We start from the raw sequence: 15286 nt of genomic DNA, 5'->3' as shown, positions 1-15286 counted from the left end.
GTTGTGTTGTACACTATATGTTCCCCCCTGACTATTACCATGTTGTGTTGTAGGCTATATGTTCCCCCCTGACTATTACCATGTTGTGTTGTAGGCTATATGTTCCCCTCCTGACTATTACCATGTTTTGTAGTAGGCTATATGTTCCCTCCTGACTATTACCATGTTGTGTTGTAGGCTATATGTCCCTCCCTGACTATTACCATGTTGTGTTTCAGAGACCGGCAGCAAGTGGGGTGACGTGGGTCTGGGGTGTTATGGAGCCCTGCATCACCAGAGACCCTCAGTGGAGTCCAGTTTTCTGGAGAGCCTGTGGGATGTCCTACCCTTTGAGGTTCTTCCCCCCCACTACTACCAGAGCCCAGTCCGCTGGGGGGACAGAGATGCAGGACTGCGTCCCACCAGCATCACCTCCATCCCAGGCACCATCACCAGTCTGCTACAGGACCTGAGCCTGGGTGAGGCTTCAGCCGCTTCAGCCTCCTCACCCTCCACCGCTCCACCCTCCAAGCGCCAGTGCCACTCCCTCTCCTGCTCAGAGGACCTGGGAGGCTGTCGGTCGGCCTGGAGGCCCCAGGGGTCCGGGGTGTGGACGGCTGTGGCGAAGAGGCGATGCCACAGCGGAGGAAGTGTCCAGAGAGGATTTGCAACAGGAGGAGGGACACGCTCTCAGCAGCTTGGGTTCCCTGCCATGCAGCGTAGCTCCAGCTTCAGCCTGCCAGCTCGCTCCAACACCCTCTCCCTGGATCTCCCTGGCTTTACCCCCAGCCCTTCCTACTTCAGCGGCTTAGCCCCGCCCTCTTACTCCTCCCTGTCCTCAGAACCCCCCAGGCCCTTCCTCTACCTCTCTCATGAACAGATCTGCCTCCCAGAGATCCAGGGAGGCCCGGCGTCGCACCTGAGCTCCCCAGACTCCACCCCAGAGATGAAGCGTCGTGCTGGGCAAGGGGGGCTGGCCCGGAGTCGCTCTCAGCCCTGCGTCCTCAACGACAAGAAGATGGGTATGAAGCGGAGGAGACCAGCCGACTCACACAAACAGAGGCCTTCTCTGGACCTGACCAAGATGACACAGGTTAGAAGGGGAATACTATCGTGGGTTTACGTGTGCTGTAATTCATGCTAATTAGTAGACTAATTAAGGGGTCTGGACTCTCTACATGGTTTGGTGGCTACATAAGGGACTGGAGACTCTCGTGAGTCTACATAACATGGTCATAACTCCAGTAGTCTCTTTGGGTCAATGACCTGAGAGTCAGCCTCAGTAAATGGCCAACCCAGCTGGAGGGTCTGGTCTGCTAGCTAGCTCAGTCAGTCAGCCACACTCCCAGCTGGAGGATCTGGTCTGCTAGCTAGCTCAGTCAGTCAGCCACACTCTCAGCTGGAGGGTCTGGTCTGCTAGCTAGCTCAATCAGTCAGCCACACTCCCAGCTGGAGGATCTGGTCTGCTAGCTAGCTCAGTCAGTCAGCCACACTCCCAGCTGGAGGATCTGGTCTGCTAGCTAGCTCAGTCAGTCAGCCACACTCCCAGCTGGAGGATCTGGTCTGCTAGCTAGCTCAAATCTTTCCTGTACTGTTGGGTAAACCAAACAAAAAGGTCAAGATGTGTGTGTGTGTGTGTGTGTGTGTGTGTGTGTGTGTGTGTGTGTGTGTGTGTGTGTGTGTGTGTGTGTGTGTGTGTGTGTGTGTGTTTTTCTTCTTCAACCACTATTATTGAACAAGTCCAATACTGTCCGTCTAGCCAGCGAAATATTGCATCTCCATGGAAACCAACTGTAGGGTAACATGCCAATGCTGCTCATGGGGACTGACTGAGTATGTCTGTTCAATATCCTGCATGTTGTGTAAATCTCTCTGCTCTCTACCCCAGTCCAGTCCTGGTTTGCTTTAGTTTCTGCTTTTTCCTGTGTGACCAAAATACATTTTTTGTTGTTGTTGTTTTTATCCACAGAAACTTCGGAATTTCCAAAGCCTCAGCTGCCCTGGCATCACTGGGGACGACAGCTATCAATCAACCCAGTGCCCGATCCCTCTGAGGACCACTGACCAATCTGAGACTGACTTCGCCTCCCCAGGCGATCAGGGATTGGACGGTCCGACCGCCAGCTCCAAAGAGGGCGGAGTCGTCACCGGTGTCTCTGGGGAGGAGGATCCAGCCATCTCCATCGAGGAGCTGGATTGGCTGAGCTCCCCGGTCTGCGATGACGTGACAGCCACTGGCATTAGGAAGGATGTGTATCAGCTGGGAGGAGATCTGGACATCGATCAGATCGAGAGGAACTGAACCGGTCGTGTTCATTAGGCACCAAACGGAAGAAAACAGACTGAAACGGGGAGGGTGAACCTGGATATGTCCAATGAGAAATGCTGCAAAATGTTACTGCATATTTTTTTCTCATGTTCCCGAATGAATATGACCCTGAACTATACTTACCACCCTCAGGGGAAAGGGGCTGAATGAATATGACCCTGAACTATACTTACCACCCTCAGGGGAATGGGACTGAATGAATATGACCCTGAACTATGCTTACCACCCTCAGGGGAAAGGGACTGAATGAATATGACCCTGAACTATACTTACCACCCTCAGGGGAAAGGGACTGAATGAATATGACCTTGAACTATACTTACCACCCTCAGGGGAATGGGACTGTGAAAGGAAAGAGGAGTTGGGTGGTACAGTAGGTAAACCCTGCTAACATTCTTAAAGGACAAAGACAAGTAGAGTACAGTAGTCCATGTGAAGGGACCAGGCCCGGCTCCTGCTCTGTCTAAACCCTGTAGAGTACAGTAGTCCATGTGAAGGGACCAGGCTCCTGCTCTGTCTAAACCCTGTAGAGTACAGTAGTCCATGTGAAGGGACCAGGCTCTGTCTAAACCCTGTAGAGTACAGTAGTCCATGTGAAGGGACCAGGCTCTGTCTAAACCCTGTAGAGTACAGTAGTCCATGTGAAGGGACCAGGCTCTGTCTAAACCCTGTAGAGTATAGTAGTCCATGTGAAGGGACCAGGTCATGTCTCTGGGAGTGAAAGGTGAAGGAGGGTCTCTGGCTGTTGTCTGTCTGGGCTATCAGCATTTATCTCTTAGCCTGAATGCTTTATTTATAACGATGTACTGGGTATGAACAGAATACACAGCTGGTTACTATAACGATGTACTGGGTATGAACAGAATAAACAGCTGGTTACTATAACGATGTACTGGGTATGAACAGAATACACAGCTGGTTTGTATAAATTCTCTGCACTAGGACTAGTGGATGTCGTCCCAATCGGTCACCTAAACCCGATGCACGTGGGGATCTGAGATAATTTGACCGGTGCAATCAATAAATTATTTATAATTACTAGGTCAATCAATATGGTAGTAGCTCCCGCCCCTTTCCCTCTGATAGGCTAGGCGGAAGTTTCACCCTATTGCCTATACCAATCAAATCCTCTCCGAGGGCGTAGGGACCTGTCTGGGATTGGGCTCTCAATGCCACTTCCTCCCACAGTACATTAACAGGGACATGAGGACGGCGATGGAGAGGACTTGGAGAGCTACTGTCTGTCTATACATTCCTTCCTCTATCTTTTTAATGGGGGAAAATGTATTTCACACGCAGCACCCCCCAGACCTGGGTTCAAATACTATTTGAAATCTTTCAAACAAATCAAATCAAATTTTATTTATAAAGCCCTTCTTACATCAGCTGATATCTCAAAGTGCTGTACAGAAACCCAGCCTAAAACCCCAAACAGCAAGCAATGTAGAAGCATGGTGGCTAGGAAAAAACTCCCTAGAAAGACCAGAACCTAGGAAGAAACCTAGAGAGGAACCAGGCTATGAGGGGTGGCCAGTCCTCTTCTGGCTGTGCCGGGTGGAGATTATAACAGAACATGGCCAAGATGTTAAAACGTTCATAAATGACCAGCAGGGTCAAATAATAATAATCACAGTAGTTGTCGAGGGTGCAACAGGTCAGCACCTCAGGAGTAAATGTCAGTTGGCTTTTCATAGCCGATCACTCAGAGTATCTCTACCGCTCCTGCTGTCTCTAGAGAGTTGAAAACAGCAGGTCTGGGACAGGTAGCACGTCCGGTGAACAGGTCAGGGTTCCATAGCCGCAGGTAGAACAGCTGAAACTGGGGCAGCAGCACGGCCAGGTGGACTGGGGACAGCAAGGAGTCATCAGGCCAGGTAGTCCTGAGGCATGGTCCTATGGCTCAGGTCCTCCGAGAGAGAGAAAGAAAGAAAGAATTAGAGAGAGCATACTTAAATTCACACAGGACACTGGATAAGACAGGAGAAATACTCCAGATATAACAGACTGACCCTAGCACCCCGACACAAACTACTGCAGCATAAATACTGGAGGCCCTGACAGGAGGGGTCGGAAGACACTGTGGCCCCATCCGACGAAAAACACTTTTATCGTTTGCTTTAGGCCTGGACTGCCAGGTGGGACTATTATTCTGGTTAAATTGCAACAGACAAGATCAGTCGAGCCCAGTTAAAGTATTTCAAATGATTTCAAATAGTATTTGAACCCAGGTCTGCCACACACACACACACACACACACACACACACACACACACACACACACACACACACACACACACACAATACAGAGTATATCAATGAACATTTCACACAATAACATTGAAATGAAATCTTCTCTCCTCATTCGTCTGAGAGAAACTTAGTGATGATGCTAATAGCGTTTAATATTCTTTATTTTTTTAACAAGTTGTTACTACAACGCTATGTCAGTAAAACATGAACATATTTCTATTGGAGTAAACATGGTTGTTTTACATGTTAATCTACTGTCTTCAGATATATGAATATAAACTCAGCAACAAAAAAAACAAACGTCCTCTCACTGTCAACTGTGTTTATTTTCAGCAAACTTTAACATGTGTAAATATTTGTATGAACATAAGATTCAACAACTGAGACAAACTGAACAAGTTCCACAGAAATGGAAAATTCCAGAAAATGATGTCATGGCTTTAGAAGCTTCTGATAGGCTAATTGACATCATTTGAGTCAATTGGAGGTGTACCTATGGATGTATTTCAAAGGCCTACCTTCAAACTCAGTGCCTCTATGCTTGACATCATGGGAAAATCAAAAGAAATCAGCCCCCAAAATTTTTTTTAGACCTCCACAAGTCTGGTTCATCCTTGGGAGCAATTTCCAAACGCCTGAAGGTACCACGTTCATCTGTACAAACAATAGTACGCAAGTATAAACACCATGGGACCACGCAGCCGTCATACCGCTCAGGAAGGTGATGTGTTCTGTCTCCTAGAGATGAATGTACTTTGGTGCGAAAAGTGTAAATCAATCCCAGACAACAGCAAAGGACCTTGTGAAGATGCTGGAGGAAACAGGTACAAATGTATCTATAGCCACAGTAAAACAAGTCCCATATCGACATAACCTGAAAGGCTGCTCAGCAAGGAAGAAGCCACTGCTCCAAAACCGCCATAAAAAAACCAGGCTACGGTTTGCAACTGCACATGGGGACAAAGATCGTACTTTTTGGAGAAATGTCCTCTGGTCTGATGAAACAAAAATAGAACTGTTTGGCCATAATGACCATCGTTATATTTGGAGGAAAAAGGGGGAGGCTTGCAAGCCGAAGAACACCCTCCCAACCGTGAAGCACGGGGGTGGCAGCATCATGTTGTGGGGGTGCTTTGCTGCAGGAGGGACTGGTGCACTTCACAAAATAGATGGCATCATGAGGGAGGAAAATGATGTAGATATATTGAAGCAACATCTCAAGACATCAGTCAGGAAGTTAAAGCTTGGTCACAAATCGGTCTTCCAAATGGATAATGACTCCAAGCAAACTTCCAAAGTTGTGGAAAAATGGCTTAAGGACAACAAAGTCAAGGTATTGGAGTGGCCATCACAAAGCCCTGACCTCAATCCCATAGAAAATGTGTGGGCAGAACTGAAAAAGCATGTGCGAGCAAGGAGGCCTACAAACCTGACTCAGTTACACCAGCTCTGTCAGGAGGAATGGGCCAAAATTCACCCAACTTATTGTGGAAGGCTACCCAAAATGTTTAACCCAAGTTAAACAATTTAAAGGCAATGCTACCAAATACTAATTGAGTGTATGTTAACTTCTGACCCACTGGGAATGTGTTGAAAGAAATAAAAGCTGAAATAAATCATTCTTTCTACTATTATTATGACATTTCACATTCTTAAAATAAAGTGGTGATCCTAACTGACCTAAAACAGGGACTTTTTACTTGGATTAAATGTCAGGAATTATGAAAATGAGTTTAAATGTATTTAGCTTAGGTGTATGTAAACTTCCGACTTCAACTGTATATATATATATATATATATATATATATATATGCACAGACACGCTCACTATAGTGGACTCCGATGACCCTGTGTTTGAGCGCTGAAGCAAAGCCAGGCCAGGGGGGATGACAGGCCAGGGGGGATGACAGGCCAGCGGGGGATGACAGGCCAGCGGGGGATGACAGGCCAGCGGGGGATGACAGGCCAGCGGGGGGATGACAGGCCAGGGGGGGATGACAGGCCAGGGGGGGATGACAGGCCAGGGGGGATGACAGGCCAGCGGGGGATGACAGGCCAGCGGGGGATGACAGGCCAGGGGGGATGACAGGCCAGGGGGATGACAGGCCAGGGGGGATGACAGATCAGCGGGGGATGACAGGCCAGAGGGGGATGACAGGCCAGGGGGATGACAGGCCAGGGTGGGATGACAGGCCAGGGTGGGGAAGTCCTCTTGTCCCTTTTAAACGGTGGGTTGCATGGTGGCAGTGCAGCCTAGAGACCTCCCTCCCTTCCTCTCTCCCTCCCTCCTGGGAAACAAAGGGGCTTTTTATCTGAAGAGCAGCAGTGACATGGGAGGAGAGGACGGAGAGGAGAAGCGATGGGATGAGAGGATGGGGAGAGAGGAGAGGAGAGGGCAGGCGGACGGACGGCTGTGAATGTGTCAGGACTGTTGGTGCTGCTTCTCTCCGTTGCTCTCTAGTCCTGTCTCACCTCCCTCCCTCCCCACTGGGCTCTCTAGTCCTGTCTCACCTCCCTCCCTCCCCACTGGGCTCTCTAGTCCTGTCTCACCTCCCTCCCTCCCCACTGGGCTCTCTAGTCCTGTCTCACCTCCCTCCCTCCCTCCCCACTGGGCTCTCTAGTCCTGTCTCACCTCCCTCCCCTCCCCACTGGGCTCTCTAGTCCTGTCTCACCTCCCTCCCTCCCCACTGGGCTCTCTAGTCCTGTCTCACCTCCCTCCCTCCCCACTGGGCTCTCTAGTCCTGTCTCACCTCCCTCCCTCCTCCCTGGGCTCTCTAGTCCTGTCTCACCTCCCTCCCCTCCTCACTGGGCTCTCTAGTCCTGTCTCACCTCCCTCCCTCCCCACTGGGCTCTCTAGTCCTGTCTCACCTCCCTCCCCTCCCCACTGGGCTCTCTAGTCCTGTCTCACCTCCCTCCCTCCCCACTGGGCTCTCTAGTCCTGTCTCACCTCACTCCCCTCCCCACTGGGCTCTCTAGTCCTGTCTCACCTCCCTCCCCTCCCCACTGGGCTCTCTAGTCCTGTCTCACCTCCCTCCCTCCTCCCTGGGCTCTCTAGTCCTGTCTCACCTCCCTCCCTCCCCACTGGGCTCTCTAGTCCTGTCTCACCTCACTCCCTCCCCACTGGGCTCTCTAGTCCTGTCTCACCTCACTCCCTCCCCACTGGGCTCTCTAGTCCTGTCTCACCTCCCTCCCTCCCCACTGTTCTCTCTAGTCCTGTCTCACCTCACTCCCTCCCCACTGGGCTCTCTAGTTCCACCCTGGTGTGACTGATAGTATGATTCCTGGGTCTCTCTCTTTTTCTTCACTCCTACTCAGTGGTGTAATGTACTTAAGTAGTACTTTAAAGTAATTTTACTTAAGTCATTTTTTGCGGTATCTGTACTTTACTTTTTATATTTTGGACAACTTTTACTTCACTACATTCCTAAAGAAAAGTATGTACTTTTTACTCCATACATTTCCCCTGAAACTCAAAAGTCCAATTCACACACTTATCAAGAGAACATCCCTGGTCATCCCTACTGCCTCTGATCTGGAGGACTCACTAAACAGAGAACATCCCTGGTCATCCCTACTGCCTCTGATCTGGAGGACTCACTAAACAGAGAACATCCCTGGTCATCCCTACTGCCTCTGATCTGGAGGACTCACTAAACAGAGAACATCCCTGGTTATCCTTACTGCCTCTGATCTGGAGGACTCACTAAACAGAGAACATCCCTGGTCATCCCTACTGCCTCTGATCTGGAGGACTCACTAAACAGAGAACATCCCATCCCTACTGCCTCTGATCTGGCGGACTCACTAAACACAAATGTTTTGTTTGTAAATGATGTCTTCGTGTTGGAGCGTGCCCCTGGCTATCCGTAAATGTAAAAAACAACAAGAGATTGGTGTTCTGGTTTGCTTAATATAAGGAATGGGAAATTATTCATACAATTTACTTTAAATATTTAAGTATATTTAAAACCAAATACTTTTAGACTTTTACTCAAGTAGTATTTTACTGGGTGACTTTCACATTTTCTATTAAGATATCTTAACTTTTACTCAAGTATGAGATTTGGGTACTTTTCCACCCACTGCTCCTACAGCTGTATGTCACCAGCCATGGCTTTGGGCCTCCGCTGTCCCTGCCTCGCAGTTCGGACCTGCTACCACAACGTCCTTTACTCATTCTTGTCATGGAATACTACATGAGTCTCAGCCTGCCGTGTAGCTGGAACAACATTCCTCCTCCAGTAGTCCAAGCGGCTAACTTCACCACCGGTTAACACGCTGTACACCGGGCATGTCAAACACAACACACAATAATTGGAGACTTTAACTACACTAAAAAGGGGGGGGGACGATCGGTATTTATTTAATGGATTGGATTATGTTATGTTGTCGCCTGAGAGGAATCTGTCCACTTGCACAATGACCTTTTTTAAACTTGGCCTTGTCAGAGAGAGAGAGAGAGAGAGAGACAGAGAGAGAGAGAGAGAGAGAACTTGGCTGTTCTGTACAAGGAAGCTTGTTTTGGCTGAGTCGACCTCGTTGGGGCAGTGAGTTCAGAAGGAAACGAGTGGAGACACACACACACACACACACCCATTCTGACCTCCACAGCCTTTAATCTGCCTAGTGACAGAAATTACACACCCTCTCCGACCTCCACAGCCTTTAATCTGCCTAGTGACAGAAATTACACACCCTCTCCGACCTCCACAGCCTTTAATCTGCCTAGTGACAGAAATTAAAGGAGTCTGTGTTCTGGGGTTAGATGGGACTATAGGAGGTTCTGGGGTTAGATGGGACTACAGGAGGGACTGTTCTGGGGTTAGATGGGACTACAGGAGGGACTGTTCTGGGGTTAGATGGGACTGTTCTGGGGTTAGATGGGACTACAGGAGGGACTGTTCTGGGGTTAGATGGGACTACAGGAGGGCCTGTTCTGGGGTTAGATGGGACTACAGGAGGGACTGTTCTGGGGTTAGATGGGACTACAGGAGGGACTGTTCTGGGGTTAGATGGGACTACAGGAGGGACTGTTCTGGGGTTAGATGGGACTACAAGAGGGACTGTTCTGGGGTGAGATGGGACTGTTCTGGGGTTAGATGGGACTATAGGAGGGACTGTTCTGGGGTTAGATGGGACTATAGGAGGGACTGTTCTGGGGTTAGATGGGACTACAGGAGGGACTGTTCTGGGGTTAGATGGGACTACAGGAGGGACTGTTCTGGGGTTAGATGGGACTATAGGAGGGACTGTTCTGGGGTTAGATGGGACTATAGGAGGGACTGTTCTGGGGTTAGATGGGACTACAGGAGGGACTGTTCTGGGGTTAGATGGGACTACAGGAGGGACTGTTCTGGGGTTAGATGGGACTACAGGAGGGACTGTTCTGGGGTTAGATGGGACTACAGGAGGGACTGTTCTGGGGTTAGATGGGACTGTTCTGGGGTTAGATGGGACTACAGGAGGGACTGTTCAGGGGTTAGATGGGACTATAGGAGGGACTGTCCTGGGGTTAGATGGGACTACAGGAGGGACTGTTCTGGGGTCAGATGGGACTGTTCTGGGGTTAGATGGGACTGTTCTGGGGTTAGATGGGACTACAGGAGGGACTGTTCAGGGGTTAGATGGGACTACAGGAGGGACTGTTCAGGGGTTAGATGGGACTGTTCTGGGGTTAGATGGGACTACAGGAGGGACTGTTCAGGGGTTAGATGGGACTACAGGAGGGACTGTTCAGGGGTTAGATGGGACTGTTCTGGGGTTAGATGGGACTACAGGAGGGACTGTTCTGGGGTTAGATGGGACTACAGGAGGGACTGTTCTGGGGTTAGATGGGACTGTTCTGGGGTTAGATGTATATATATATATATATCCTATCAACTGATGTCTGCCAGTCTGTCCTATCAACTGATGTCAGCCAGCCTATCAACTGATGTCTGCCAGTCTGTCCTATCAACTGATGTCAGCCAGTCTGTCCTATCAACTGATGTCAGCCAGTCTGTCCTATCAACTGATGTCTGCCAGTCTGTCCTATCAACTGATGTCAGCCAGTCAGTCCTATCAACTGATGTCAGCCAGTCAGTCCTATCAACTGATGTCAGCCAGTCTGTCCTATCAACTGATGTCAGCCAGTCTGTCCTATCAACCGATGTCAGCCAGTCTGTCCTATCAACCGATGTCAGCCAGTCTGTCCTATCAACCGATGTCAGCCAGTCTGTCCTATCAACTGATGTCAGCCAGTCTGTCCTATCAACTGATGTCTGCCAGTCTGTCCTATCAACTGATGTCTGCCAGTCTGTCCTATCAACTGATGTCTGCCAGTCTGTCCTATCAACTGATGTCTGCCAGTCTGTCCTATCAACTGATGTCAGCCAGTCTGTCCTATCAACTGATGTCAGCCAGTCTGTCCTATCAACTGATGTCTGCCAGTCTGTCCTCTCAACTGATGTCTGCCAGTCTGTCCTATCAACTGATGTCAGCCAGTCTGTCCTATCAACTGATGTCTGCCAGTCTGTCCTATCAACTGATGTCAGCCAGTCAGTCCTATCAACTGATGTCAGCCAGTCTGTCCTCTCAACTGATGTCAGCCAGTCTGTCCTCTCAACTGATGTCAGCCAGTCTGTCCTCTCAACTGATGTCTGCCAGTCTGTCCTATCAACTGATGTCAGCCAGTCTATCAACTGATGTCTGCCAGTCTGTCCTATCAACTGATGTCAGCCAGTCTGTCCTATCAACTGATGTCAGCCAGTCAGTCCTATCAACTGATGTCAGCCAGTCAGTCCTATCAACTGATGTCAGCCAGTCTGTCCTATCAACTGATGTCAGCCAGTCTGTCCTATCAACTGATGTCAGCCAGTCTGTCCTATCAACTGATGTCTGCCAGTCTGTCCTATCAACTGATGTCTGCCAGTCTGTCCTCTCAACTGATGTCAGCCAGTCTGTCCTCTCAACTGATGTCAGCCAGTCTGTCCTCTCAACTGATGTCAGCCAGTCTGTATAGCTGTGTAGAGCTTGCTATCTCTCTCAGAATGACCTTCTTGATCCTAATCAGTCAGGTTTCAAGACTGGGCATTCAACTGAGACTGCTCTTCTCTGTGTCACGGAGGCTCTCCGCACTGCTAAAGCTAACTCTCTCTCCTCTGCTCTCATCCTTCTAGACCTATCTGCTGCCTTTGATACTGTGAACCATCAGATCCTCCTCTCCACCCTCTCCGAGCTGGGCATCTCCGGCGCGGCCCACGCTTGGATTGCGTCCTACCTGACAGGTCGCTCCTACCAGGTGGCGTGGCGAGAATCTGTCTCACGCACACCGTGCTCTCACCACTGGTGTCCCCCAGGGCTCTGTTCTAGGCCCTCTCCTATTCTCGCTATACACCAAGTCACTTGGCTCTGTCATATCCTCACATGGTCTCTCCTATCATTGCTATGCAGACGACACACAATTAATCTTCTCCTTTCCCCCTTCTGACAACCAGGTGGCGAATCGCATCTCTGCATGTCTGGCAGACATATCAGTGTGGATGACGGATCACCACCTCAAGCTGAACTCTCGGCAAGACGGAGCTGCTCTTCCTCCCGGGGAAGGACTGCCCGTTCCATGATCTCGCCATCACGGTTGACAACTCCCTTGTGTCCTCCTCCCAGAGTGCTAAGAGCCTCGGCGTGACCCTGGACAACACCCTGTCGTTCTCCACTAACATCAAGGCGGTGACCCGATCCTGTAGGTTCATGCTCTACAACATTCGCAGAGTACGACCCTGCCTCACACAGGAAGCGGCGCAGGTCCTAATCCAGGCACTTGTCATCTCCCGCCTGGATTACTGCAACTCGCTGTTGGCTGGGCTCCCTGCCTGTGCCATTAAACCCCTACAACTCATCCAGAACGCCGCAGCCCGTCTGGTGTTCAACCTTCCCAAGTTCTCTCACGTCACCCCGCTCCTCCGCTCTCTCCACTGGCTTCCAGTTGAAGCTCGCATCCGCTACAAGACCATGGTGCTTGCCTACGGAGCTGTGAGGGGAATGGCACCTCCGTACCTTCAGGCTCTGATCAGGCCCTACACCCAAACAAGGGCACTGCGTTCATCCACCTCTGGCCTTCTCGCCTCCCTACCTCTGAGGAAGCACAGTTCCCGCTCAGCCCAGTCAAAACTGTTCGCTGCTCTGGCACCCCAATGGTGGAACAAGCTCCCTCACGACGCCAGGACAGCGGAGTCAATCACCACCTTCCGGAGACACCTGAAACCCCACCTCTTTAAGGAATACCTGGGATAGGATAAAGTAATCCTTCCACCCCCCCTCCCCCTTAAAAGATTTAGATGCACTATTGTAAAGTGGTTGTTCCACTGGATATTATAAGGTGAATGCACCAATTTGTAAGTCGCTCTGGATAAGAGCGTCTGCTAAATGACTTAAATGTAAATGTAAATGTAAAATGGATCGACTGCATTGTTTCAATAGAATGTTGGCAGTTAATTTGAAGAACAATATTGTATCATCTCTAAAAAACTTGCTGACTGGCTGATTGGCTGGCTGACTGGCTGGCTGATTGGCTGGCTGATTGGCTGGCTGGCTAACAAACATAAGGTGTAAATAAATTAATCAAATTAATTGTTTTACAGAATCGTATCACAGCACTGGCTGACCATGGTTGACCAACTCCCTGAGCAAAATGTCTGACCTTTCATCCCATCATAGGAAGGTTCATGTCCATTCTACTATTCTATACTGAACACAACATGGTCCCATGTTTACTGAGCATTTCTTCTTTGCCAATATAATCCATCCACCTGACAGGTGTGACATATCAAGAAGCTGATTATACAGCATGATCATTACAAAGGTGAACCTTGTGCTGGGGACGACAAAAGGCCACTCTAAAATGTGCAGTTTTGTCACACAACACAATGCTACAGATGTCACAAGTTTTGAGGGAGTGTGTGATTGGCATGGTGACTACAGGAATGTCCATCAGAGCTGTTGCCAGATAATGTAATGTTAATTTCGCTACCATAAGCTGCCTCAAGTCGTTTTAGAGAATTTTTGACAGGATGTCCGACCAGGCCTCACATCCGCAGACCACGTGTAACCATGCCAGTCCAGGACCTCCACATCCGGCTTCTTCACCTGCGGGATCATCTTAGAAAAGCCACCTGGACAGCTGATGAAACTGTGGGTTTGCACAACCAAAGAATTTCTGCAGAAAGTGTCAGAAACCATTTCAGGGAAGCTCATCTGTGTGCTCGTCATCCTCACCAGGGTCTTGACCTGACTGCAGTTCTGTGTCGTAACGGACTTCAGTGGGCAAATTCTGACCTTCGATGACCTCTGGCACACTGGAGAAGTGTTCTCTTCACGGATGAATCCCGGTTTTAACTGTAACGGGCAGATGGCAGATAGCTGACGTCAACGTCGTGAACAGAGTGCCCCGTGGTGGAGGTGGGGTTATGGTATGGGCCCCATGGTGGAGGTGGGGTTATGGTATGGGCCCCGTGGTGGAGGTGGGGCTATGGTATGGGCAGGCGTAATCTACAGACAAACACAATTGCATTTTTTCGATGGTAATTTGAATGCACAGAGATACCGTGACGAGATCCTGAGGTCCATTGTCGTGCCATTCATCCACCACCATCACCTCATGTTTCAGCATGATAATGCATGGTAATGGCATGATAATAATGTGATAATGCATGATAATAGCATGATAATAACGCGATAATGCATGATAATAGCACGATAACAGTATCCTCCTGCCTCAGGTGTCTGGTCAACGCTGTTCTAGACAGGTATCCTCCTGCCTCAGGTGTCTGGTCAACGCTGTTCTAGACAGGTATCCTCCTGCCTCAGGTGTCTGGTCAACGCTGTTCTAGACAGGTATCCTCCTGCCTCAGGTGTCTGGTCAACGCTGTTCTAGACAGGTATCCTCCTGCCTCAGGTGTCTGGTCAACGCTGTTCTAGACAGGTATCCTCCTGCCTCAGGTGTCTGGTCAACGCTGTTCTAGAGACCAGCCTCCAGATTAGAACCCCCCCTGGTCAACGCTGTTCTAGAGACAAGCCTCCAGATTAGAACCCCCCCCTGGTCAACGCTGTTCTAGAGACAAGCCTCCAGATTAGAACCCCCTGGACAACGCTGTTCTAGAGACCAGCCTCCAGATTAGAACCCCCCCTGGTCAACGCTGTTCTAGAGACAAGCCTCCAGATTAGAACCCCCCCTGAACAACGCTGTTCCAGAGACAAGCCTCCAGATTAGAACCCCCTGGACAACGCTGTTCTAGAGACAAGCCTCCAGATTAGAACCCCCCTGGACAACGCTGTTCCAGATACAAGCCTCCAGATTAGAACCCCCCTGGACAACGCTGTTCTAGAGACAAGCCTCCAGATTAGAACCCCCCTGGACAACGCTGTTCTAGAGACAAGCCTCCAGATTAGAACCCCCCTGGACAACGCTGTTCCAGATACAAACCTCCAGATTAGAACCCCCTGGACAACGCTGTTCTAGAGACAAGCCTCCAGATTAGAACCCCCCCTGGACAATGCTGTTCCAGATACAAGCCTCCAGATTAGAACCCCCTGGACAACGCTGTTCTAGAGACAAGCCTCCAGATTAGAACCCCCCTGGACAACGCTGTTCTAGAGACAAGCCTCCAGATGAGAACCCCCCCTGGACAATGCTGTTCCAGAGACCGGCCTCCATATTAGAACCCCCCTGTCTCACTGAACCTGAAGTCTGGT

At 49.8% G+C, this 15286-nt stretch overlaps 1 protein-coding gene across 1 annotated transcript; it reads left to right on the top strand.

Annotated features, from left to right (window-relative positions):
* Nucleotides 1–218: 218 nt before the first annotated feature.
* On the top strand, nucleotides 219–2283 carry LOC123733235 (protein FAM53B-like; the record flags this gene model as incomplete). Its single annotated transcript, XM_045712678.1, has 2 exons — nucleotides 219–1072; nucleotides 1949–2283. Coding segments are annotated over 2 exons (1187 nt in total), but the record flags the coding sequence as incomplete, so codon positions are not given.
* Nucleotides 2284–15286: the final 13003 nt, after the last annotated feature.

The sequence above is a fragment of the Salmo salar genome, unplaced genomic scaffold (assembly GCF_905237065.1).
Source record: "Salmo salar unplaced genomic scaffold, Ssal_v3.1, whole genome shotgun sequence".
NCBI lineage: Eukaryota > Metazoa > Chordata > Actinopteri > Salmoniformes > Salmonidae > Salmo > Salmo salar.
Note: the sequence above shows the minus strand (reverse complement) of the source record. Positions and strands in the feature narration are given on the sequence as shown.